At 46.7% G+C, this 21,942-nt stretch overlaps 6 protein-coding genes across 13 annotated transcripts; 2 read left to right on the top strand and 4 right to left on the bottom strand.

The window, feature by feature from the left end:
- Nucleotides 1–2,399: 2,399 nt before the first annotated feature.
- Nucleotides 2,400–6,151, bottom strand: LOC120705511 (protein Mpv17). Of its 2 annotated transcripts, none has more exons than XM_039989892.1 (3): nt 5,881–6,151; nt 4,390–4,487; nt 2,400–3,169 (listed from the first exon to the last, which is right to left on the bottom strand). In XM_039989892.1, the coding sequence occupies exons 1-3, from the start codon at nt 6,034–6,036 to the stop codon at nt 2,770–2,772; spliced, it is 654 nt and encodes a 217-aa protein (XP_039845826.1). In that variant the 5' UTR covers nt 6,037–6,151; the 3' UTR covers nt 2,400–2,769. The 2 variants fall into 2 exon arrangements, with proteins under 2 accessions (XP_039845826.1, XP_039845827.1); XM_039989893.1 differs by having other exon boundaries at nt 5,884–6,134.
- Nucleotides 6,152–6,563: 412 nt separating this feature from the next.
- On the top strand, nt 6,564–7,080 carry LOC120708812. The gene is made up of 2 exons (XM_039994230.1): nt 6,564–6,713; nt 6,829–7,080. Exons 1-2 carry the CDS (start codon nt 6,564–6,566, stop codon nt 7,078–7,080), a joined length of 402 nt encoding a protein of 133 aa, XP_039850164.1.
- A 3,064-nt stretch (nt 7,081–10,144) lies between these two features.
- On the bottom strand, nt 10,145–13,150 carry LOC120705510. Of its 3 annotated transcripts, XM_039989891.1 has the most exons (6): nt 12,985–13,150; nt 12,704–12,855; nt 12,354–12,468; nt 11,072–11,637; nt 10,678–10,863; nt 10,145–10,589 (listed from the first exon to the last, which is right to left on the bottom strand). In XM_039989891.1, the coding sequence occupies exons 4-6, from the start codon at nt 11,552–11,554 to the stop codon at nt 10,311–10,313; spliced, it is 948 nt and encodes a 315-aa protein (XP_039845825.1). In that variant the 5' UTR covers nt 11,555–11,637; nt 12,354–12,468; nt 12,704–12,855; nt 12,985–13,150; the 3' UTR covers nt 10,145–10,310. The 3 variants fall into 3 exon arrangements, with proteins under 3 accessions (XP_039845825.1, XP_039845822.1, XP_039845824.1); XM_039989888.1 differs by lacking the exon at nt 12,704–12,855 and having other exon boundaries at nt 10,164–10,589; XM_039989890.1 differs by lacking the exons at nt 12,354–12,468; nt 12,704–12,855; nt 12,985–13,150 and having other exon boundaries at nt 10,164–10,589; nt 11,072–12,326.
- A 650-nt stretch (nt 13,151–13,800) lies between these two features.
- On the top strand, nt 13,801–14,537 carry LOC120708694 (putative protein TPRXL). The gene has a single exon (XM_039994071.1). The coding sequence runs from the start codon at nt 13,801–13,803 to the stop codon at nt 14,503–14,505; it is 705 nt and encodes a 234-aa protein (XP_039850005.1). The 3' UTR covers nt 14,506–14,537.
- LOC120705509 (glyoxylate/hydroxypyruvate/pyruvate reductase 2KGR) lies at nt 13,977–16,934 on the bottom strand. The gene is made up of 2 exons (XM_039989887.1): nt 16,356–16,934; nt 13,977–15,499 (listed from the first exon to the last, which is right to left on the bottom strand). Exons 1-2 carry the CDS (start codon nt 16,788–16,790, stop codon nt 14,981–14,983), a joined length of 954 nt encoding a protein of 317 aa, XP_039845821.1. The 5' UTR covers nt 16,791–16,934; the 3' UTR covers nt 13,977–14,980.
- Nucleotides 16,935–17,106: 172 nt separating this feature from the next.
- LOC120705508 lies at nt 17,107–21,430 on the bottom strand. Of its 5 annotated transcripts, none has more exons than XM_039989883.1 (5): nt 21,039–21,430; nt 20,048–20,171; nt 18,526–19,892; nt 18,115–18,244; nt 17,107–17,987 (listed from the first exon to the last, which is right to left on the bottom strand). In XM_039989883.1, exons 3-5 carry the CDS (start codon nt 19,876–19,878, stop codon nt 17,332–17,334), a joined length of 2,139 nt encoding a protein of 712 aa, XP_039845817.1. In that variant the 5' UTR covers nt 19,879–19,892; nt 20,048–20,171; nt 21,039–21,430; the 3' UTR covers nt 17,107–17,331. The 5 variants fall into 5 exon arrangements, with proteins under 5 accessions (XP_039845817.1, XP_039845816.1, XP_039845819.1 ...); XM_039989882.1 differs by having other exon boundaries at nt 18,526–19,942; nt 20,052–20,171; XM_039989885.1 differs by having other exon boundaries at nt 20,052–20,171.
- Nucleotides 21,431–21,942: the final 512 nt, after the last annotated feature.

Genomic DNA, 21,942 nt, shown 5'->3' with positions numbered 1-21,942 from the left:
GAAGAGGTGGAAGGGCATAAAAATAATTTTGTTTCTGTCTCAAGGTTCATGATGTAAGTTTTTATGAGGTGAAAGGGCATAAATATAATTTTGTTTCTCTCTCAGGTTTCTGATGTAAGTTATATCTAGGTTTGGCAAGTGAATTATGCCAAACTATTGGAGATGAGCTCTTTTTTTTACTTGGCATATCTTTTTAGAAGTTGGCAAAACACAAGATTTGCCAAGTAAAATTTGATAAACTCTTGGAGATGCTCTTATTAACCAAACTGGCTATATCATCTCCAGATGAGAATGAGTTCTCCTTACACCAAAATGTCATCAGACATAAAGGGAAGGTTTGGATTGGAGAAAATTCAGCATTACACACTCAGACTCATTAATGCTATGCATTCTTTAGCTATTGGGGGTCATTCTGGAACAAATGCTACTTACTATAGGCTGAAGAATTTGTTCTCTTGGAAAGGAATGAAATAGGATGTGGAAAATTTTGTGAAGCAGTGTTCTATCTGTCAACAGGCCAAACACATTAACTCTCTGCCTGCAGGATTGTTGGTCCCCTACCCATTCCAAATGGAGCTTGGCAACAGATTTCCATGGATTTTGTGGAGGGCCTACCCACATCCAACAGTTATAATGCTATTCTGGTGGTGGTAGATCGTTTTACCAAGTTTGCTCATTTTATTGCTATCAAACATCCATTCACTGCAGCACAGATAGCCCGAGTGGTGCTCGATCATGTGGTGAAACTTCATGGCTTGCCCTCCTCCATTGTTACTGACAGAGACAAGATATTTGTTAGTGCTTTCTGGAAAGAGTTGTTCAAATTATACAACATCAACCTCCAACTCAGCACTGCATACCATCCCCAGACAGACGGTCAAACCGAGCGTGTCAATCAATGTTTGGAAATGTATCTTCGCTGTGCAGTTTATGATTCACCCAGGCAGTGGCATTCATGGCTGTCTTTGGCAGAGCTTTGGTACAATTCTTCTTTCCATTCATCCCTCAATTGTTCTCCTTTCAAAGCTCTCTATGGTTATGAGCCTCGAATTGGTGCATTATCCCAACTTCCTGACCAAGTGAGCCCGGCTGTAGCAGACTTTGCAACTGAAAGGCAATGTCATCTGGATGCTCTGAAAGCCCATCTCTGTGCTGCTCAAAATTGTATGAAGACTCAGGCTGACAAACACAGACTCGACAGACAATTCTCAGTTGGAGATCAAGTTTTGCTGAAATTCCAACCTTACGCCCAGACGACAGTGGTGAATCGACCTTTTCCCAAGTTGGCTTTCAAGTTCTTTGGTCCCTACAAAGTTGTGGAGCGCATTGGACCTGTTGCGTATCGCTTGGAATTACCATAGGGCAGTTTGGTGCATCCGGTGTTCCACATCTCACAGCTCAAGCCGTTTACTCCTAACTACACTCCAGTCTATACTCATCTGCCTATGTTGTCAGACTTGAGTGCTGCTGACCTCATTCTGGAAGCAGTGCTGGACCGTCGTCTTGTCAAGAAAGGTAACCATGCTATTCCGCAGGTGTTGGTGAAATGGGCGCATCTTCCATCCACATCAGCAACATGGGAAGACTTCTATGTGGTGCAACGTCGCTTTCCTTCGGCGCTTGCTTGGGGACAAGCAAGAACTGCAGCGGGGGGAGATGTCACACTGGAGGAGTGATGAAGGCGGGAAGCGAGAAGACGTGTTCAACTCGGTGGGCATGAGTCACCCACCTACGAGTGGGGTCCGATGGGCAGTAGTTCCGGTTGATATAAACCGATGACTTGTACTAGGGGAAAGACAAGTTGAATCTTATCTCTGAAATCGAATTCGTGAACGGGACAGGGGACCTTCCCCTTCCCCACGCCATGTCCATCTCGTGCTACTAGTCTAGCTCCACCGCGGCCACGGGTGTGACATGAGGGACCTTCAATATTCAGACGGCCGAGACAGCTATCACTGGCAAGCTTCTGCTCCGTGCCTCCATCTGTTTGGCTGCTGCGGAGCAGACCGGGCGGTCGGTCGGTCTCGGCGACGGAGCCGCGGGCGCCCGTCGTGTTCTTGACCAGTTGACCTCAGGGAAAAGGAAGGAGAGGCGGCCACGCGATGAAGCGAATGCGTCTGAAGCAACGACATGCCCAAATGCAGAAACAACATGAATTTTCAGACAAAAAACTCACGCGATGCAGCACACATGTTCAAAATTCATGTCGTGTGTGTCCAGGTTCTAATCTGAAGACTGAAGACTGCAACAGCAAACATTCAGGGATATGTTGTTCAAATCAGTCTTAAGAAATCTAGGCATTGATGGACCCAAAGCAGCTAAGATTCAGTATCGTTGCTGACAGGGAAGAGACAAGGGAAGAAAGGAGATCCAGAACAAGAATGCATTATGCATCTAACGAAACGAAATGCCCAGTCATGAGCAGCTTGCCAAGTTGCGATTCCACATCCACAAAACGCAGAAATGTTTCCACGGCCGCAGCATAAGTGGGACACCGTATTGGACTGAATTTTCAGACAACCACAGAGACATAAAGCTCAGATCCGGTTACAGCAAGTTAACAATGCCTCAGCCACTAGCCACAAGCAGTCAAGCACGCATCTTCAGCTTATCAACATCCGTATCCCTGTCTGGGAAACACATGATCCCCTGTAACCCTCTCCCGGACAACTTTGGCCCCCTTTTATCTTACAGCAAGTTAATAGTGCTTCAGCCAGTAGAGTTTTAAATGTTGATCTGCATGAACACCATGGATTATAACTAGTAAAATCAAACCTTACTCTTATGGTCTTCGATTTTATGGAACGATGTGAACCACTGCTTCCATGAAGCGTCTCCCTGCTGCTCAATCCATGATAGGAAACAACTGTCCAAGAGGCAGAACAAGTTGACATACAGGAGCTGGTACCGCACGGGAATGAAGCGGAAGTTCGCGATCTGCACGGCTGGCCAGATCATCCCACCTAGTACCAGAGCGGGAATGAAATCTCTTTTCACGTCTTCCTTCACTTGCTCTACACTCCTTCCTTGGCCGAGACCCACATATGAGAAGAACAAGAGAAGATCTAATGGTCCAAAGAGGAAACCATCTGCAGCAACCTTTGAGGCAACAAATTTGAATGTATTAGGCTGAAATCTCCGCCGGATAAAACGGTCCAGGTACTCATACCTGCAACAACACCAAGGCCTTAGTGACAGAAATAGATACAATGCAAGCAGTATGCCATACGATAGTCCAAATGACAATAGTTGAAATTTCATACTCCTAAAAACAGGACAGAGCTGTTTTCATCAGTAAATCACTAAACCTAAAGCACCCATACCACAATACCTTAACCAGCTTTTGCAAAATGAATAAGTGCAGCAGATAAGTGAGCAGATTATGGAATCACTATTCGTTACAAATGAAAACATCAAGGTGGGAATGAATAAGACAGTAAAGTCTGTTCACAGCAGTTAATCTTATTAGGTTACTTCTCTGTCCCAAAATGAAATCCTGTATGACCATATTTTTTCTCATCTGCATTTTCATATAGCAGAATATAGTCAACTACTACACATTCTCCAAAATATAGCATTGCTACTAAACACCTAAGGCCAGTAAGCATGAAAATGCAACAGATTATGTGGCATGTTGGAGATAAAGTCGATGTCGAAGTGGACTGCTGAGCACACAGATGAGCAAACAAAAATGTATTACTGCAAACTGCAAAGTACAACCCCAGATACTTCTACTCATAAAGGCGATGTTTGCCCCTTTTCCACTCAAACTCAGTTGCCTGACCTCATAACTAAATAATGAGGCAAGATTCAGTGACATAAGAACCAGTAGTGTGCTGATGCATAGATCCCTCTACTGTTGATAATACTATATTGCCCTTTATTGTGTTGAAAGAAACACATGCACTTATACAAATGCTTGCATCCAATAAGCATAGTATTATAGTAGTAAAAATCCAAGTCTCAATGACCCAAATCTAGAAAATACATTGACGTATTCAAGCAAAATCATATGTTCTTAGATCTAACCAAATTTCAAGAACTACTTAAGTACTCATTATTAAAACTGACACACCATAAACTGATAATACATGCTGTCACCTAAACATGAGTAATTGAATGGAGATCAGTGCAGGATTGGGATTACATCGTCACTCAGCCCCTTATCTTTTTTATTATCTTGTATTTTTTTTTCATTTTATCTCCGTGTGTATATTGTCCTGTATTTGCCCTTTATATGCGAAGCATAGTGACTATGTGGCATGAGACAGATGGGCATGCTAAAAAAAAATCATTGTTAATAATGTAAAATCATCAACCTATGATCATAAAGAAATCAAATCATAGAAAGGGAAAATGTAGCGCATATGCAATAATACAGGAACTAACCAGTAATGTCCAACTGGTCCAACAAAAGCAAATCCAAAGGAACTTGTGATGGCCACCCTCCTCCAATCAACTTTGAACTCTTTAACTTTATCTTTATCCTGTAAAAGGCAACAGATTTTTATTGAATAGAACAATTAAATTGAAGAATGAAAAATTTTGGAGTAGACATCCAACCGAAGAATAACTAATAAACTTTCCATGGAGATAGAGGTAGTATATATAGGGTCTCAAGACCTAACGAAATGCCAGTCAGGATTCCTTAAATTTCCAATCTCGTATCTGAACAAAGGCACCATGAACATCAACAAAAATCTTGTTTCAACGAACTGGCCAGTGCATAGCAACATAAGCAGCCCAACAGCTGCACTGCTTGACTTTATTCACAGAATAATCTGACCACAAATGAACTCTGGATACAAGAAATTCAAAGGTTGATTTGCTGATTAAAGAGAAGGCAACTCTGTTGAGTAAAGTACATATTAACAACAATCAAATCAAGCTCCCGATTCTCGTTGTACTCGGAATTAAAAGAACAAACAAGCACATCTGATTATCTGAAGCTTAAAAATCAGAGAAATGGCTAACCTTTGCCATCAAAGCAAGAAATGAGAACTGTAAGTATGTACTAATGGGATACTATGAGCCCCATCCCAACCATAACCATAAAACTGCACAGTAAACAACAAGCCCTGTGAGGTCACAGCAAGCAAAAGAGTAGATCACATGGCCAGAAAATTAATCTGATTTGCAGGTTAAGCTATTTACCAAGAAACCTCCATCTATTAAAAAAAAACTTGTTCAACTTCTCATTCCATTACAAATTTACTCCTCTAAGTCATACTTCTGGGAACAAAATAAAAGCTCCATTACTACCCAACAATCCATGAACACCCCAAATGGAGTGAACGACAATCAGACCTAATGTAATATCAGACATCAGTGACCAAAAAGGGCATCCTAGGTCCTTTTTAGCAACAAACCTCCTATTTCCAAAATTTTTGCCAGAATGGGAGTATCAATTCTCACTACCACAGAAGTCCATAGAGGCATTCGCAATAATAGATTTGACAAGGCCCTAGCATTAGAAATAAAGAATCTTAAGATATTAAGGGGTTTCCCACCAAATACTCTAGTTTCTTTGCAGTAAACCTCACACAGGCCAAAGGGACAGAGCACAAATCCAGCCATCATCCGCATTCAGGAGCTGACAAGTTGACCCATTTGTGGTGCCGTTTCAGGTTACCGATCAAATCCACAGCTCGTCCGAACCGACAAAGATTGCCTACGCATTAGCAGCGAGCTATATGCCATTGGATCACACCAGACAGAAGTTACAGCTCGCAAGGAACCCGCCCAAGTCCAGGCCAAGAATAGGAAGAGATAGCTTAAAAAAAATGGAGCGACCCCGTCCGAGAACTAGCCGGGGGAATCTACATATGGCGACCATGGACGAAGAAAGCGGTAGGGGATGGATTCGATTGGGGCTGCTACCACGGGTTTGTTGTTGGCGCGACGGCGTGCGGAGTAGTGGGTGACGGCCTGGGCGCCGATGTCACCGGAGGCCCAGAGGATGCCGGAGCTGACGACCTGCGTGCGCACCGGGTGCGAGGCCAGGCACTGCTGGTACCATCGCCAGAGCCGTCGCATCCTCACCGCGCCGCCGGGCAAGCGAGGAGAGAACAATTCCACGGGCAAGAAGAGGAGAGCGGAGGAAGTGTGCACGTTCCTCCCTTTCCTCTTTTTATTTCTTTCTTCTCTTTATTTTTTTCGTCGATCATGCAAGTTAGGGTTAAGTGGACGGAACCAGATCCTCTGTGGTTGGGCTTCTTGACTTCACTCTGCAGTCACGCGATATCAGCCGTCGATCCGTGATCCTACGATACTCCTGTGCTAGCACTCGCGCGCGGCTCTCCTAGCCGCTGGCTCTTTCTCGCGGCTCTCGTGGCCGACGGCTCGCTCTCCTCGGCAACTCCTCCCCCCGCCTCCTCCCTCGTCCCCTGCGCCGCGGGCTCGCGTCCCGGCGAGGCGCCGCCGTGGGAGCGCCCGATCCTCGCCGCCCAGCCTCCTCCCTCGTAGGCCTTCCCTGCTGGAGAGGATCAAGCGCAGCGGCAAGAGCGCAAGGGACGGCCCGCTGCTGTTCGGCACCCAATTGATGAAGCATGAAGGGAAAGACGATGAACTGGTGGTTGAAGCCGCACCACAAGGAGCAAAGCAACCGTCCCATCGGAGTACCAGGAAAAGCAGCCGCCGACGGCCGTTCAGGTGGACAAGGCCAAGCTCAACTGCTCCATGTGCGCTGCTTGTTGACGCCTCCCGTCTACCAGGTTGGGTTCATGATTTGATTTCTGTGTGCAAGCTTAGCTTCCCTCATCTCTGCAATCTGCGCACATAATTTCGATTCCTAGTGGTTCATGGTCGTCATCTCCTGTTGGCGTGCAGTGCGCGGTGGGGCACCTGGCGAGCTGCAGCTGCCGCGTCAAGCTCCTGGGCCGCCATTGCCGGACCTGCCGCGACCGCGGCACCGCCTCCTCCGCCTATGCGCACTGTCCTGGCCTCGCCTTCTTCTTCGCCGACCTCGGGGTGTTGTGGGATTTCGAGCAGTACGACTGCAAGGCCTATGTCCCCTACTTCCGCGGCGCCAACCACGGCTGCAGCTCCCTTCTCTGCTCGCTGCGGAGGCGCGGACGCTAGCCGCCCACCTCACCGTCGACCACTACTGGGCCCTCCACGACGTCGCCTACGGCACACCGCTTCCGGTCGCCGTGCCCTTGCCCGCGGCGGCGCCAGCCTCGGACCTCCGGCTGTTGCGCGGGACGACGCGTCGCTGTTCCTGATGGCCGTGGGCCTGTCGGGCGGCGGCGCGCCGGTGTCGGTGGTGCTCGTCCAGGCCACGGCCAGCCCTCCGGTGCTCCCACGGTACACGTGCACCTTCTATACGAACCCGCCCCTGGGCGCGGCGGCGCCTCGCCGGGACGCGAGCCCGCGGCGCAGGGGACGAGGGAGGAGGGAGGGGATGAGTTGCCGAGGAGAGCGAGCCGTCGCCCACGAGAGCCGCGAGAAAGAGCCAGCGGCTAGGAGAGCCGCGCGCGAGCGCTAGCACGGGAGCATCGTAGGATCACGGGTCGACGGTTGATATCGTGTGACTGCAGAGTGAAGTCAAGAAGCCCGACTGCAGAGGATCTGGTTCCTGGGTGGACAACCAACTGTAGGTAGGAACGTCAAAGCCCAACCGGATGAGGGAAAAATATTCAAAGAAAGACGCCGATTCAATTTTAAACGGTCAAACTTCGATAGTATGAATTTGTGATGGTGACAATTTTTGAGGAATTTATAGATAATAAAAAATCTTGTAAATGGGAGGATAAAAAAAGACACATTACCCTTTTCTCCGATGACTAAGGAGATTCTCATCATTCATCATGCAAAACAACAATGAAGTCTCATTGGTCCCCAATAGATGGATGGAGTTTTGAAACCTCATAATTGGTTTTCTTTGCTATGCTTTATTAATAAGATCTTGTTCATTATTTTTAGAACAAAATGTATGTTTTGCCGCTTAGCTTTCAGAAAAATAAAAAAAGTGAGATTTCTCGGAAGGATCAAGCCTGAGTATACAAGAGTTTGTTGTGGTTCATTTTGCTAACTAAGGGCATAAATTATATGGAGACATTAATTGTGAATATCTTTGGTGGTTCAAAATCTCTTGCTCCATGTTCCCACGTGCTTTGTAAATTATCCAGTTCCGGTTAATCTCCTTTTGCAAACTTTTAAACAAGATTTGACATGTCCCGGTTGAATTAACAAATAACTATTGAGTGCCTAAGAAGTTTTTATATTTCTGCTTAATTTCCACCTGCAGTGTGGATAAAGCATCATTATTGAGTCTAAAGAAAAAGGAAAAAAGAAACGTCGCGTATTGCCACTCTGATTTCCTATAATCATCACGTCTTCATCTCTCCACCTGTAACCGCACTGAGTCCTCTATGCTCTAGGTTGTGTGCAGTGGCGGACGCAGCATAGAAAATTAAGGAGAGCTTGTCCACCTCATCCTCCCTCTTTTTTCTTCTTCTCCTTCCTCTTTTCTATTTCAAACGATATGGTCTATCACTATGGATTTCTATTTCAATGCAAACGATATGGTCTATCACTATGGATTTTTGTTTCTAATGCTTTGGATAAGGTGAGGTTGTGAAGTAGTTTGTTGAATGTGTAGGCAGGATTTTTTGTGTGTGTGTGCCTAGAATGGTCGTAGGGTTGTGTAGCTTGGGAGATGTTTGCTTATGCCGTGAAAGGTTCTTTTTCTGATGTCACTTGGATTTTATTTCCAGTGTTAGCACATCAAGTGAGATAACTATAGTGTCCGTCGATTTTGTGTGGACGCCAGCACTACCTCAAACAATACAATTATATATAGTTTGTGATATTCTTAGGCTGTTTATTTGCATATAACTTGATCCTCTGATGATTGATGACCAATGAAGAGTGTTTACTTATGTGGCAATAATACTATGGAAGGGGCAAAGGAAGCTTCAAAATATTTAAAATGATAATGGGCCTCATTTTGAAACGGCAGCTATCCAATTTTTATCCTGGAGTTCAGTTAGCATAAAGTCAAAATATTACTTGTTTGGATTTTGGGCTAAGTTGAAGATGTTGGGTCAAGCTTGTAAATGGCAACCAGTCATCTGTGCAGTTGTGTCTGCTCTTACTAAGAGGCTAGCGAAATTATGTTTTGACTACTGTTCCGCGTCTTACCCATTTTTTAGCCAAAAAAATCGGAAGAAAATGTGCATCTTAATTTCTAAAAAATGTCCAAAAGACATTATTTGAATGGATGAAATAATGCAGTAACTTATTGTGGATGCTGCACCCATTTTAGCCCTTCTTCACCAACCAAACAGCCTATGATTGTTTTGAATTTTAGCAGCGTGTTCGACATGATCTGTTGAAACTGGTAGGTGTTGATCAAATTTTGTTTGTGCTAAAGCAGGCAGGGATAGATAGAATTTGTTCAGGTGGGGTATTTATTATTTAATACCTCCGCGTAGCCCACATCATTTTTTTTTGACTTTGTCCCTTTTGTGGGTCACTAAATATCTGTATTGCAAAATTCAGTCTCAAAAGGTTTATTGCTTACTGGTCTGGTATGATTTGCCCCACAATAGAGCTGAGTTTTGTTTGCTTCTAGTTTTCCCATAATTTCCCATTTGATGTATTCCTACTCTTATTGTTTGTTAGGTGGCCTTTCTGGGAAAAGCAAGGGAAGAATGAAAGAGGAAGAAGTCTCTAAAATGTTGCGCATGTGACGCTGATGTGTTGCATCCCGTATCTGGCTTTCTCGGTGGATATTGTGGCGGAGAGTGTGACTAGTTTAGGGCTCTAGTTTTTATAAGTGGTTGTCGGATTTGCATTCTGGTTAAAGTTTAAGAATCTGTTACTTATGTTTGTCCGAAATACTAGCTAAGAACCTGGTAATTATGCTTGTCAGAAATGAGTAGCTAAGTGCCTAAGTGGTTACACATGTGAAAGTGAAACTGAAGTGATATCTTTCAGAAAGCTGTTCTGAAGAAAACTGCCTCTTACGATTCAGTAGGAGGAAATATGGGCTGTGTCAGAAACTGATGATAATCGTCACACACCACTTGTCCCAGAAAGAAAAATCTCAAGCGGATGCCACCTAGGAAACCTGACAAATGAAACTCTTATGCTAAAATGACAAGGAAACAAAATGTCAACACAAGATACAATCAACCATGCACATCCACGCAATACCAGCAAACTGCACATCCCTTCTTTATTTGATCACCATCAGGTCATATGATCAGCCTAGTAAGTAGTAACTATATTTACATGATCACAAGCAACTGTTATTAAGCCAGCCAGCCCAGGATGAAGAACAACACATCCAGAAGGTAGCTTCCTCAGGTGTGAGTGCAAGCGCTCTGACGGAACCTAACTGGCTTGGAGCTGCCGGGATCGATGGCGATCGGGCATCTCACACGCCTCGCGTGTGTCACCCTCACAAGCTTCCCCATCACATACCCTCTGCTTCTGACGGCCAGTTGTAGCGTCAATGGCACTCTGCCTCCGGCGTTGGACGGAGCAAGCGTGGCGCCGGCTCCGTAGAGGGGCGTCTTCTCGCCATGCAGGATCGCGGAGGCGACGCGACGGCTGGTCCGTGGCTGGTAAAACTTGTCAAACTGCAGACAGGATCAGATGCTATGGTGCCGCTGGTCTGCAGAAGGGAAGTTCTCATGTCTGTAACTGATGGAAGGAGATGTTAATTACCTGGCCGTTGGCGACCGCGATCTCCGAGTACATGAGCCGAATCGAGGTTGAGGACACATGGATGCCGAACATTGTAGAGGGGTTGTGAACGTTTATCTTCAGTGAGCAGTTGAGTGTGACCAGCTTCGTCGGCACCCCGGTGCGGTCTGTTCCTTCTCCGGCGTAGAAATTGTGCACCGTCAAGCTCTGCAGACACAGACGGAGTTAATCAGGAAGCTCTGCATTAACAACATCTGCATTAATCAGGAACATGATTCAGAAGTTCAGAGATCATTGACGATCATGCTGCAGCCTAGATCCTCGTAGCATCCTACTATATATAAAGTATAAATTCCTCCGAATCCGTGCGCTTGGCATTCAGGAAAGTAAACTCGATTCAGATGACGTCGTGTACCTTGACAGCGACGCTAGGCTTGTACTGGCGAGCAGCGCCCCAGACGCTGAGGCAGATGACGGTGAAGGCCAGGAGAAGAGCCGAGAGCCAGAAGGCGACGACGCAGCAGCGCGGGAGCTCGGGCTCCTCGTCAAGCTCGTCGTACGCGCCTTCCTCGTCGATGGCGGCGATCTCGCGCCACCCCTTGGTCCGCTTGCGGTCGCCGGCCCTGCTGCCGGGCGACGACGAGCGGAGCGTCCCGGAGAAGCGGGTGGCGGAGGAGATCCTGGAGTGGCGGCCCGTGGAGGGGTGCGAGGGGGAGTCGAGCGGGCTGTTGTTGTACACGGGCGTGGTGTGCGTCGTCGACGACTTGTCGCCGTCGTCGTGGGAGTCGCGCGACGGGCTCTGCACGTAGTACGCCGGCCGCTTCGGGGTCTTGGGCGTCCGCGGCGGCGACGTCGTCGCCATGCTCGTCACGTCCGACTCCGACGTCGTGTGCTTCATCTATCGTGCCGCTGCCGACGACGTCCTCTTCTAATAACGATCGAGATAGCCAAGGAATGATGCGCTTCTTGCCTGAAACTGAACTGAAAATATTTGCTGATCGATGTGAGAGAGAATCTGAGGAGCTCTGAAGATTAATTGATTACAACTTTGGTGGGGAATGGAAGACAGCTGCTTTTGCAACAACAGTGGCAGCCGACGTGATACAAAACAAGATCTAGGCAAAGAGACATTACTGCTTTAGCAACAACAGTGCCAGAAGATACAAGATTTAGGCAAAGACTCAACCAACCCCTTTTTTGTCATCATTCCTCAAAAGATAAAAGAAAAACCCTTTTGTCCAAAAGTACGCCTGCAAGTAGGCATAGCAAGTTCATCCAAGAAATGTGCTGGAGAAAATAAGGCAACCGCAAACCCACACGTATTCTCTTTGTGATCCCAGACAAAAACGCCATGCCAGCAGCATTCAGAAGCACCTGCATTTGGATTCTTGCCATCGCGTGCAACGAAATGGGTAGGATTAAATCACCCAAGGAGGCAGTGCTTTGTGCATGATTGTAGTGCCTGGGATTGTTTGGGAAAAAGGCAAAAGATCGAGCAAGCATGTAGAAATACAAAACCGGAAGACACTCTCGTCAAAGCAGAGAAGGCCTTGCAGCTGGGGAAAATCCTTGCTTGTTGCAACTTTGCATTGAGTAGGAAAAAGAAACTGCAGCAGGCTCTTTGTCGCGTTTAAAATTTGCGCATTTTTATGGGAAGGAGAAGGATAGAAAATTGAAGAAAGGGGCACGTGTAGCACCAGCTCAGCGGTGTCGATAGGTGGCGTCGCCGCTGCTACTGATGAAGTGTAAGAGCTTCATCCCGCCCGCCACATGTCGCGAGGAACGAATGCTTTCTCGAGAAATGTACTGTATCTGCAGAGCACAAGTACAGAATCACGGATCGCATACTGACAGACTTTCCGAGTCCAGATGGCGGTACTATAAAGCTGGGAGGAGCGAGAAATGGCATTGTAAACATATATTACTTTTTGAAGAAAAAATTGTAAACATATACTAGAATTCACATTTAGCGCATGATGAAACTTTTTTCCCCAGCAGATTTTCTTTTCATCATAAAAGACCACAGAATTGGCATCTGTTTACTGACCCTGAAGAAAGAGAAGCGAAGAAACTGGTAGCTGACGATTCCAAGAACATGTGTAGATCGATCTTTGCGCGCTGTGATTCCAGACGTGGGGTGCGCCGAGAGATGGCAGGGAGGGACGCTGTGTTGGACGACAAGGCCGTCTGGATCGGAGTCTGAACCAACCAACCCCAAAATTCAGAAGAAAAACCCCACACCCAGGCGATGGGAACCATGCATTCCCCAACCAAGAGACAGGAAGAAAAGGTATCCATGGATGAATCGGAGGTCGATGCGCTTATTACCTCTCGATCGGCGTCTTGATCTTCTTCTCCCTTGTGATCGATCGATCGAGATCCCCTGGAGGAGGAGGAGGAGGTGGTGGAGCGGCCGAGTGACAGACGGAACGGGGGAGAGGATGGGGAGGTGGAGGTCACGCGCTCGGTCAGGCTGCTGCTACGCTATTGCTATGCTATGCAGTCTGCTGTGCTGCATGGAACAAGATGGAACGGAGGCGGCGGCTTTCCCGGGGCCCGCTTGACCATGCGGGCTATGCTACGACGCGTGGGCCCCGCTCCGCGGGCCCTGTCTCCTGTCGGTCGCTTTCTGCCATGTGGGCCTAGGACAAGCAGAGCGCCACATGGGTTGCGTCTAGCGCAACAAAAATCTTGCATGTATGGAGTACTGTATTAAATAAAATTTATTTACAAAATTTTTTCATGGATGGGTGTAACTTTTCGCGACGAATATACAACAACATAGACTTTTTTCCCAAACAATGATAGTAATTAATTCATGATTGGCTACAGTAATACTACAGTAACCGATCTCTAATTGTGCAGTCAAAAGCCTCATTAGGTTCATCTCGCGAAGTAGTACATGGTTCTGAAAGTGATTTTGTAATTAGATTTCATTAATACTTGTAATTAATAGTCAAAATAGCACTATTTATTAGCATAAACTAAACCAAACGGGCCCTGAGGTCGGTCACCATGCGTTGTAGTACTACACCTTGGAATTGGATGGACGAACAGTAGCTAGTACTATCTAGCTAGGCCCAGTGGGTTTCGCTCACTCCTACTGCCAATGGGCCAAGCCCACCCACTCGCGTGCCCACCCAAATGGGCATAGCAACACTACTGCCTGCATCAACAAGCACAAGCACTGAGCGCGCGCCAACACAGAAACTAAACCATGCATCATCGCCGTCAGCAGAGCACAGCATCGTTTCGAATCCAAACGAGCCACTTTTGCTAAGAACTTGTTCACCAAACTTGGCATTGCAATGCCCGAGAAAGAAGCGAGCACATCAAGGCTCAAGCAGTTTGTTATTCAGAACGAGTCGATTCGATCGACAACAAATCCTAAAGGCGCACATCTCTGCTGCAGCTTCATCCCACACACTGACACACACACACCGTATCACAGTCATCAGTGATCAGACCACCGGGGTGAGCAGCGGCTTGTTGAGGACGTGCGCCTCCAGGTTGCCCAGCACCAGGTCCGCCATCGCCTTCCGGGTCTCGTACGTGCCGCTCCCCACGTGCGGCACCACCACCACGTTGTCCATGCCCAACAGCGCCTCCGGCACGTGCGGCTCGTCCTCGAACACGTCCAGCCCGGCGCCGCCCAGCCGCCCCTCCGCCAGCGCCGCCACCAGCTCCGCCTCGTCCACGTGCGGCCCGCGCCCGATGTTGATGAGCACGCCCTTGGGCCCCAGGGCGTCCATCACCTCCCGGTTCACGATGTGCCGGGTTGCCGCGTTCAGCGGGCAGGCCACCACCAGGACGTCGCTGCTGGCCGCCAGCTCCACCACCGACGGGTAGTAGCTGTAGTTGGGGTACGCCTGCTTCGTCCTCTGGTAGTAGTTCACCGGGCAGTCGAAGGCCTCCACTCGCCTGGCAATGGCCAGACCGATCCGCCCAAGCCCGATGATGCCCACTCTCTTCCCGCTGAACTGCAACCACTCACACACACAATATTATTATTCTGTCAGAAATTAAAGACTTCATCACCTTCACTAGGATATATAGAATGCTGCTGTTCTAGCTAGCTAGTACTATATCAACAGATTTATAACATGGTAAAAAAAAACAGTGAAATAAATATCCAGACCATATGGGTACTCTTATTTATCATGGCTGATTAACACGATCCTTTACAAAAAAAAAAAGAGAACAGCATTAATTTCCCTTGCGATGGTTGATTGGCAAACTAAAAATAGCAAACTGCAGAGTTGGCATTACAAAACATACTACGATATCCTTCTACTAATCTCTGACTAGCTACCAGCAACAATAATCAGATTACTGGAGTGAGTAACGGCTTATTCGACGCATGTGCCTCTAAATTTCCTAGCACTAGATCAGCCATCGCCCTGCATGTTTCTTCTGTGTCACTGCCCACATGAGGAACTAAGACGACATTATCCAAGCCCAAAAGCTGCTCTGGAGCAAAGGGCTCGTTCTCATACACATCAAGGCCTGCTCCTCCCAAGCGTTTCTCAACAAGTGCAGACACGAGCTCAGGTTCGTCCACGTGCGCTCCACGGCCAACGTTTATGAGCACACCCTCTGGTCCAAGTGCGTTGATGACCTCACGATTAACAATGTGATGGGTCTCCGCGTTAAGCGAGCATGCCACAATAAGCACATCGCAGTTGGCTGCCAGATCAACAACATCCGCGTAGAATTTGTAGTTTGGAAATGGCTTCTCTGATCTTGAATGATAGCTGATCGAGCAACCGAATGCCTCAGCTCTTTTTGCTACAGCTAAGCCTATCCTGCCAAGCCCCAGAATACCAACTCTCTTGCCACTGAACTGCAGGAAGATAAGCAGAGTCATTTTCGTTTTCTGTTCGAACAAACCTTATTACTTCAGTCTTCATACACATCCTGGTGCTAATGAAGAGAGTACCAGCAGCATAACGTGGCAAGCAACTCATGACCAGTTGGTTAAAATAGATTAACAGCCGAAAATGTAGTTCATATGATGGGGCAACTTGTTCACTAATCTGATTATTACCTCAGCATCAGCATTGTTTAAGTGAGAAAGCAATACCGATCTAAGCCGCAGAAAGCAAGCTCACGAAATTTGCTTATGTTCGACAAAATACTAACCTTATAAGTTATTACAGGAAGAGGAAGCTACATTTCTGGCTATTAATTAAGAAGGTCAAGAACTCCTCAACAAAGTCTGGGCTTTCAGTCACATAGAATCCAGATTCTACAGCCAAAACAAATCCCCCAGGGCTAGGCTAGTTCTGAAAATGTGACTGTTTAATCTGCTGAAAGAAACCACCTTCTGTTCAAGAGAGGCAACCGAATTTGAGAACGACAACCAATGCTGCGATTCTTTTGTTTGATTTTCCTTGATTCTCTTAAAAATTTGCGCCCCGGATCATGACCCCTATTTAATTTGCAGTTCCTCTTTTCATTCAGTTTTATTCCCTGAACTGCGCACTGTCAAATAAACCTCGCCATCAAGGAGAAGGACTAGTATCCTCACTTCAACTAAACTAAATTAGAGGCCAAATAGTACACAAGTAATGGAACAGTGCCGAAGTATCACTAATCATAAGTACATATTCTGCAAAAGGATCAACAAGAAAGAGCTATATATTTGCAGGAAGCAAGAGGAAATTCGGTCTTAAAGAAGGGGAAAAAAATCGACGAACCCGTGTGGTGAGTGCGTAGTCGCCCTTGGCCTTCCACTGGCCGGCGCGGACGTAGCGGTCGGCCTGCGGGATCCTGCGGAGCACGGCGATGGCGAGGCCGACGGCGAGGTCTGCGACGTCGTCGGTGAGGACGTCGGGGGTGTTGGTGACCCGGATCCCGCGCTCGCGGCACTTGGCGAGGTCGACGCGGTCGATGCCGACGGAGAAGGAGGCGACGATCTCGAGCGCCGGGAGCGCGTCGATGAGCGCGGCGTCGGCGCCGTAGGAGGCGTTGCCGACGACGGCGCGGATGGAGCCCGCGTGCGCGCGGAGGAACTCGTCGCGGGGCGCCCCCGGCGGGGCCTCCCAGAAGCGGTGCAGGCGGCAGCGGCGGTCCAGCTCCTGCTCCAGGTACGCGTTCATGGGGTGGAGAAGCAGCACGCCCAGGGACTCCATCTCTGCCGCCGGGCGGGCAGGAGGGGGAACAGGTGGAGGCGGCGGCGGGTGTGGGTTGGAGACGGGACGAGGTGGTGACGCGGCAGTGGCAGAGAAACCACTAGCCTAGAAGAGAGCATCGTGTGGTTTAGGTGTGGCGAGATGCCGGCCCGCCCAGTTTCTTTTCTTATTTTCTTTGTCTCCTTTGAACCATATATAGTTTAGAACCAACAACCAATATACTCTTCCTGCATATAACTGAGCTGTGGCTTGCTGTTGTCTAGGTTCATCAGCCGTAGAACCTGTCATTTTCCCCTATTGATTTTGCATGCCGGTTTGCACGAAATACAGTCGTTTTTTTTTCTTTTTTTTGTGAAGACTGAAAACACAACTTCACCAAACATGTTTCTTCAGAAAATGGAAACTAGTTACAGCCTACTTCACCTGTTCTTAGCTCCTTACATGGGTGGAATTACTTGAAACCTAACACAAAACGCAACTAGTTCATACTCAGGTTACAAGTTAGATCTTCAAGAGCACCTCGCTGCTGTATGTTTTCAGGTCAGTGAATGCACATCTCCAAAGCAGCTTCCTCAATAAGCAACGACAGAATGTCCTCCCCAGCATCTCTGATGAAGCACCCTGTTTCTTCCGTGCAGATAAAATTCTGCCACCCCATGTCCCACACAGCATTGATCAACCCATCTGAGAACCTGAGATCCCTCTCTAGCTTCGTGTCCAGGCTATCTTTCGTGCCACCAGTGTCGTCTCTGTCGGAATAGCCATTCAGCTTTCTAATCCCGTCGCTGATCTCTCTTAGCAATTCCTCCAGTGAGAAATATGCTGTTGCTCTGCATTTCTGGCCCTGAAATCCAGTGCAACACAGACTATTTTGCTGATGTTGTTTTCGTTCCAGTTGCTCTACTGCTGTGTCCAAATAGATCTTATGGTTTTTCATTTCGACCTTGCAAGTTCCATCGTGTTGGTTGCTTGGATGCTCATACACATCGATGCCAACGAGTTTGGCTGCTCTGCTGAGGAAAGACTTATCACTTAGAAGAAGCAAAATGATCTCATCTTTTATCTCAGCTTCCTTTATTGGTGTTATGTTTATGTTTGTTGATGGGTGAATAGCATCTCCATCAATTGAACCGATTCTTTCAGCATGGGTGGTAGATAGCAAAGCTTCATTGGATTCGCAAGAGTCTTTCTGAATATCTGTAACACAAAGGGGTTGTTTAGTGTGAAATCATCTAAGTTTCAAAGACATGAAAGCAAATAATAAAACAGAAAGGAGAAATGATGAAAAATGTGTGTTAAAGAATGGAAATCTGCAGTTCCTTACCGTCCACAGAAGATTCCGCCTCCCAATCGGCATTGGGATAGCTTTCATTGCTAGGTGTTGCACTATGTTCAGTGGATGGACCGTCAATTTGATCTAGTACATGAAAGATCTCCCTTTGTATCTCATATGCCTATTTTAGGAGCAAAAAAAAAAAAACTGAGGCGTAAATAAAAAATATATATGCACACACATATATGAACTTACTAGGCTTTTTTTTAATGAGATAGCTAAAGCTACTAAGTTTAAGAGTAAGGTCAGTTACTTGATTTTCAGAATCTAAGGATTCAAGCAATGATCTCAGTTTTAATAATTTCTTAGCTTGTGGCTGGTCATTCTTTAAAGTTATCTTATATGCAATATTAAATGGAAATTTCCATGCCATGCTACAAGCCTGCAAACAAGGGTGCATACCACTAACTCATCAATAATTGAACTCTTGACATTTCTCCTGGATACTGTCTTCTCTCTGGACTTATTACATGTTCTCTGTAAGACAGGCTTCACCGAGTCACAAGAGCGACTGCTACTTGATACCGATTTCTTATCAGAATTTTTCACCACTTTAGCATTACGAGATGCTGATACTATTTTAGCCTTTGCATCCTCCCTCCCTCCTCTGTTCCGTGAAGTTGAATTAGTTTTTTGTTTCTCCCTGGTTCTCCCATTGACCTCAGTTGTCTCCTTGATCTGCTGCTTTCTGCTTGTAGGTGCAGCAATCTTGATTTCTTTGGGGGATTTTGATCGAGCCTGCTCAATGTTTCTCTCCCTGTGACTTGATTTCATCGGTCTGATCTCATTAGTCACTCCAGTATCATATGAAGGAGCAATGCCCTTCTGTGAATTAGTATGATACGTCCGAACATTGTGATGTTCTGGTGCTAGCTTTTCTGACCTAGGCATCTTCGCATCAGAACCAGACTCCTCTCCAAATAATTGTGTCTGTAGCCTTTGTGATCTGGGCATCTCAATATCAAGCCGTGCTCTTAGTGAACTCACTATCTTAATCTTCTCGTCCTTCATTTTAGAGTTGTCTTTTTGTGAGGGCAATCCATCAAGGCCCATGAGCTTGGCTACCAAACTTGGGGCTTTAGACTTGTCAGGTTGCACTGCTGCACAAGATGGAAGTGATCTCCGTGACACTTTCTTCTGCTGAGAAGTATTGGACATCAAATAATTGTTCGGCAAGTACCGTGCTGACTGGCTCAAAGAGGCCTGGTCATTATTGGTGGTGGCGACTGACAGGAGGTTCTTCCTGTAGAAACTATCCTTGACCACATTCTTCAATTCATCAGTAGAATTGCTTAGCTGCCCATGCAATCCATTGTTAACAGTTCTTGGTAGTGCCTGCTTAGCATTCGACGGTCTCAGGAGGACTTCACGGATTATGGTATCTATTTCTAGAGATTTTTCACCAGTTTCTGGTCTTCTCTTCTTGTTGGATAATCTCATGCTCTGTGATGCAGTTTGGAATTCCTCAAGCATCGCAAGGGACTCCTGGAGATCCATGGCGCCTCTTAGGAGATCTTCAGCAAAATGCTTGGATAGTGAGGGCGCCATAAGATAGTCTCCATGGAATGGCATGGATCTTTCCTCCCGGTAGCTTTGCGACGTGCTCCGTTCCTTTCGACAAACTGAAGGTTGCAGTGTAACAACACAAGGGAGATCACATTGGACTGTTTCAGGATAGCTGCCATCTTTGCTTCTAGGGGGAAGGCTCTTCGAAAGGGATCTGCAAACCACTGATCTGAAACTGTCTTGATGCATATTGTATTTTTTTTCTGGAAGAAACAGAGATGGAGGAATAGACAAACTGAGATGGCCAGATTATCTATAAACACAAAATATTTTTTGTAAGCAAACATGATCTTATCTCTTGAGGAAACGAAAAACAAATTAAAGAAACGACATGTTGGTCAAATAAGAAGGTGCAAACTTACATTATGTTGAGACAACACAATTTTGGGACAGGAGATGCCAACTTAGAAGCTTGTTTACTTCAGGCAGTGGCGTTTGTCTGAGCTCTGAAACCTTGATGAGGACACGGAGTCAAAAGGAAACTGCAAATAACAAGAAACCTATTTCTTAGTTTCAGAGGGAGAAGATAAGGTACCCATTTTTATTTTTATTTTTTTTAAAGAAAAGTTCCAGAGCAAGAAGCAGATATAAGAATTTCGTATGTCGTCTGATTGACTATCATATCATATCCTACAAACATCTATGTTTTGCACAAAACAGCGACTGCTGAAATAATTAAATAGGCAAGGATAGGCAGCAGTTGGGGAATTGGCTCCAGGAAAGCAATGGGTACTTTTTCTTTATCTCTCCACGGAATATCTATGCATTCACTGGCCACCTGGGCTTTTTACCGATCCATGGTTGCTCTGAATTCACATCATCACATGTGTCGTGTCAAAGACGAGCAGCTCACAAGCAGGGCCTACTTTTGTGTCACGGGAAGGCGAAAAGGAAAAGGAAGTAAACCAAGAATCCAAGATGCAGGAAGGAGAGTAGCGGATAGAGGCCATTGGTCTCCTCATCTAGAGAAAGAGATGAAGAAGCTCTCCATTCCCCAAATGCACGGGATTGTAGTACCAAGCTTTCCTATTCCTTCCTAAATTTGACAACTAACTACGAGAAACGACCTGAAAATTAATCACAACAAAATTGCACATTTCTTGGCTTCTCTGAATCCCTCAGGTCTGAATAAACAGAACCTCGTTGCGGATCCTTGCTGCAACACCATGCCCAGCCGGAGAGTTCCTAAACAAGCTACGCTAAACAGGCAGGAGAATTTACCAAAACAGTCGCGAAAAGAAAGGGGAGCAGAATTCAGAAGCCCCAACGGGCGGGTTCCCGGCCCCCCGAAGGCCCGAACTGCAAAAACAAAACTGAAGTAAAACGAAGGGAAGGGGGAAAAATGGCACCTTTTGCCTCTTGGAATGAACTGCAAGCCTACAGCCGCTGTGTCCCTCTCCGAGGTTGCTGCCTGGCCTGTGCAGGTGGTTGTGGAGGTAGGACAAGAAGCCCAAGATCTGTGGGAGAGGGAGAAGAAGGGAGGTGTGGCCAATGAGGGCGGCAAGGGAGAAGTAGAGACAGGGAGACTAGCACCTGCACCTAGCCCAGTGCTACTGCAACTGCTTGTGGCTTCCTACGATGACACACATACCAATACCATTCGGGAGACTCCCTTTGCCTCTTGGCGCTGGCGCCGCTGTGACTAGGGTAGGTACAGTATGGTGGTAGCGGCCGCGAAAGCTCAACCCATGCCCGTGGAGTCCGTCTTTTGATGGGGCATGGCCTCATGGGGAGGGGAGAGGGAGAGGGAAGGGGGGACAGCTCATCAGCCAAGCCGCAGGCCGTTCATTTACTTTGACCAGGCTCGTGGTGATGAAGAAGTGATGATGATGGATTCATCATCCACCTCCAGCTTGTTGTCGGGGGGCCATGGTGTCATACTCCGCCGTATCTGAAATTGTGAGTGAAGGCTGCCTGGTGCCCTGGTACAAGCAAGTACGGCAGGGCGGACCACAGGTCCCCAGGCCAAAGTAAGTACTGATCATCAATTAAAGACGAGGGATGCTCAGAGTTGAAACGCTAACGTCTGAAAACTTGCAGCGGGTAGGCAGGCATCACCTGGTTAGACCCTGTTTAGTTGCCTTTAAAATTTTATAAAATTTCTCATCACATCAAATGTTTCAACGCATATATGAAATATTAAATATAGCTAAACAAAATAACTAATTACATAATTTGTCTATAATTTGCGAGACGAATCTTTGAGCCTAATTAACCCATAACGAAATAATAATTATCAAATATAAACGAAAG

The sequence above is a fragment of the Panicum virgatum genome, chromosome 5K, assembly GCF_016808335.1.
Source record: "Panicum virgatum strain AP13 chromosome 5K, P.virgatum_v5, whole genome shotgun sequence".
Classification (NCBI taxonomy): Eukaryota; Viridiplantae; Streptophyta; class Magnoliopsida; order Poales; family Poaceae; genus Panicum; species Panicum virgatum.
This window is presented reverse-complemented; position numbering and strand designations above follow the sequence as displayed.

What these genes read in the sequence shown, in the direction of transcription:
- LOC120705511 (XM_039989892.1), bottom strand. Translation starts at nt 6,036, where the DNA reads ATGCGACGGCTCTGGCGATGGTACCAGCAGTGCCTGGCCTCGCACCCG. An exon ending in GCGCCAACAACAAACCCGTG is followed by an intron (nt 4,488 to 5,880) that starts GTAGCAGCCCCA and finishes TGCCTTTTACAG; the next exon opens with GATAAAGATAAAGTTAAAGA. An exon ending in GGACCAGTTGGACATTACTG is followed by an intron (nt 3,170 to 4,389) that starts GTTAGTTCCTGT and finishes GTGTTGTTGCAG; the next exon opens with GTATGAGTACCTGGACCGTT.
- LOC120705510 (XM_039989891.1), bottom strand. Translation starts at nt 11,554, where the DNA reads ATGAAGCACACGACGTCGGAGTCGGACGTGACGAGCATGGCGACGACG. An exon ending in AGCCTAGCGTCGCTGTCAAG is followed by an intron (nt 10,864 to 11,071) that starts GTACACGACGTC and finishes CTGTGTCTGCAG; the next exon opens with AGCTTGACGGTGCACAATTT. An exon ending in TCGCGGTCGCCAACGGCCAG is followed by an intron (nt 10,590 to 10,677) that starts GTAATTAACATC and finishes TCCTGTCTGCAG; the next exon opens with TTTGACAAGTTTTACCAGCC.
- LOC120708812 (XM_039994230.1), top strand. Translation starts at nt 6,564, where the DNA reads ATGAACTGGTGGTTGAAGCCGCACCACAAGGAGCAAAGCAACCGTCCC. An exon ending in TGACGCCTCCCGTCTACCAG is followed by an intron (nt 6,714 to 6,828) that starts GTTGGGTTCATG and finishes GTTGGCGTGCAG; the next exon opens with TGCGCGGTGGGGCACCTGGC.
- LOC120705509 (XM_039989887.1), bottom strand. Translation starts at nt 16,790, where the DNA reads ATGGAGTCCCTGGGCGTGCTGCTTCTCCACCCCATGAACGCGTACCTG. An exon ending in ACTACGCACTCACCACACGG is followed by an intron (nt 15,500 to 16,355) that starts GTTCGTCGATTT and finishes ATCTTCCTGCAG; the next exon opens with TTCAGTGGCAAGAGAGTTGG.
- LOC120708694 (XM_039994071.1), top strand. Translation starts at nt 13,801, where the DNA reads ATGGGCATAGCAACACTACTGCCTGCATCAACAAGCACAAGCACTGAG.
- LOC120705508 (XM_039989883.1), bottom strand. Translation starts at nt 19,878, where the DNA reads ATGCATCAAGACAGTTTCAGATCAGTGGTTTGCAGATCCCTTTCGAAG. An exon ending in CAATTATTGATGAGTTAGTG is followed by an intron (nt 18,245 to 18,525) that starts GTATGCACCCTT and finishes CTCCTAAAATAG; the next exon opens with GCATATGAGATACAAAGGGA. An exon ending in GGCGGAATCTTCTGTGGACG is followed by an intron (nt 17,988 to 18,114) that starts GTAAGGAACTGC and finishes TTTGTGTTACAG; the next exon opens with ATATTCAGAAAGACTCTTGC.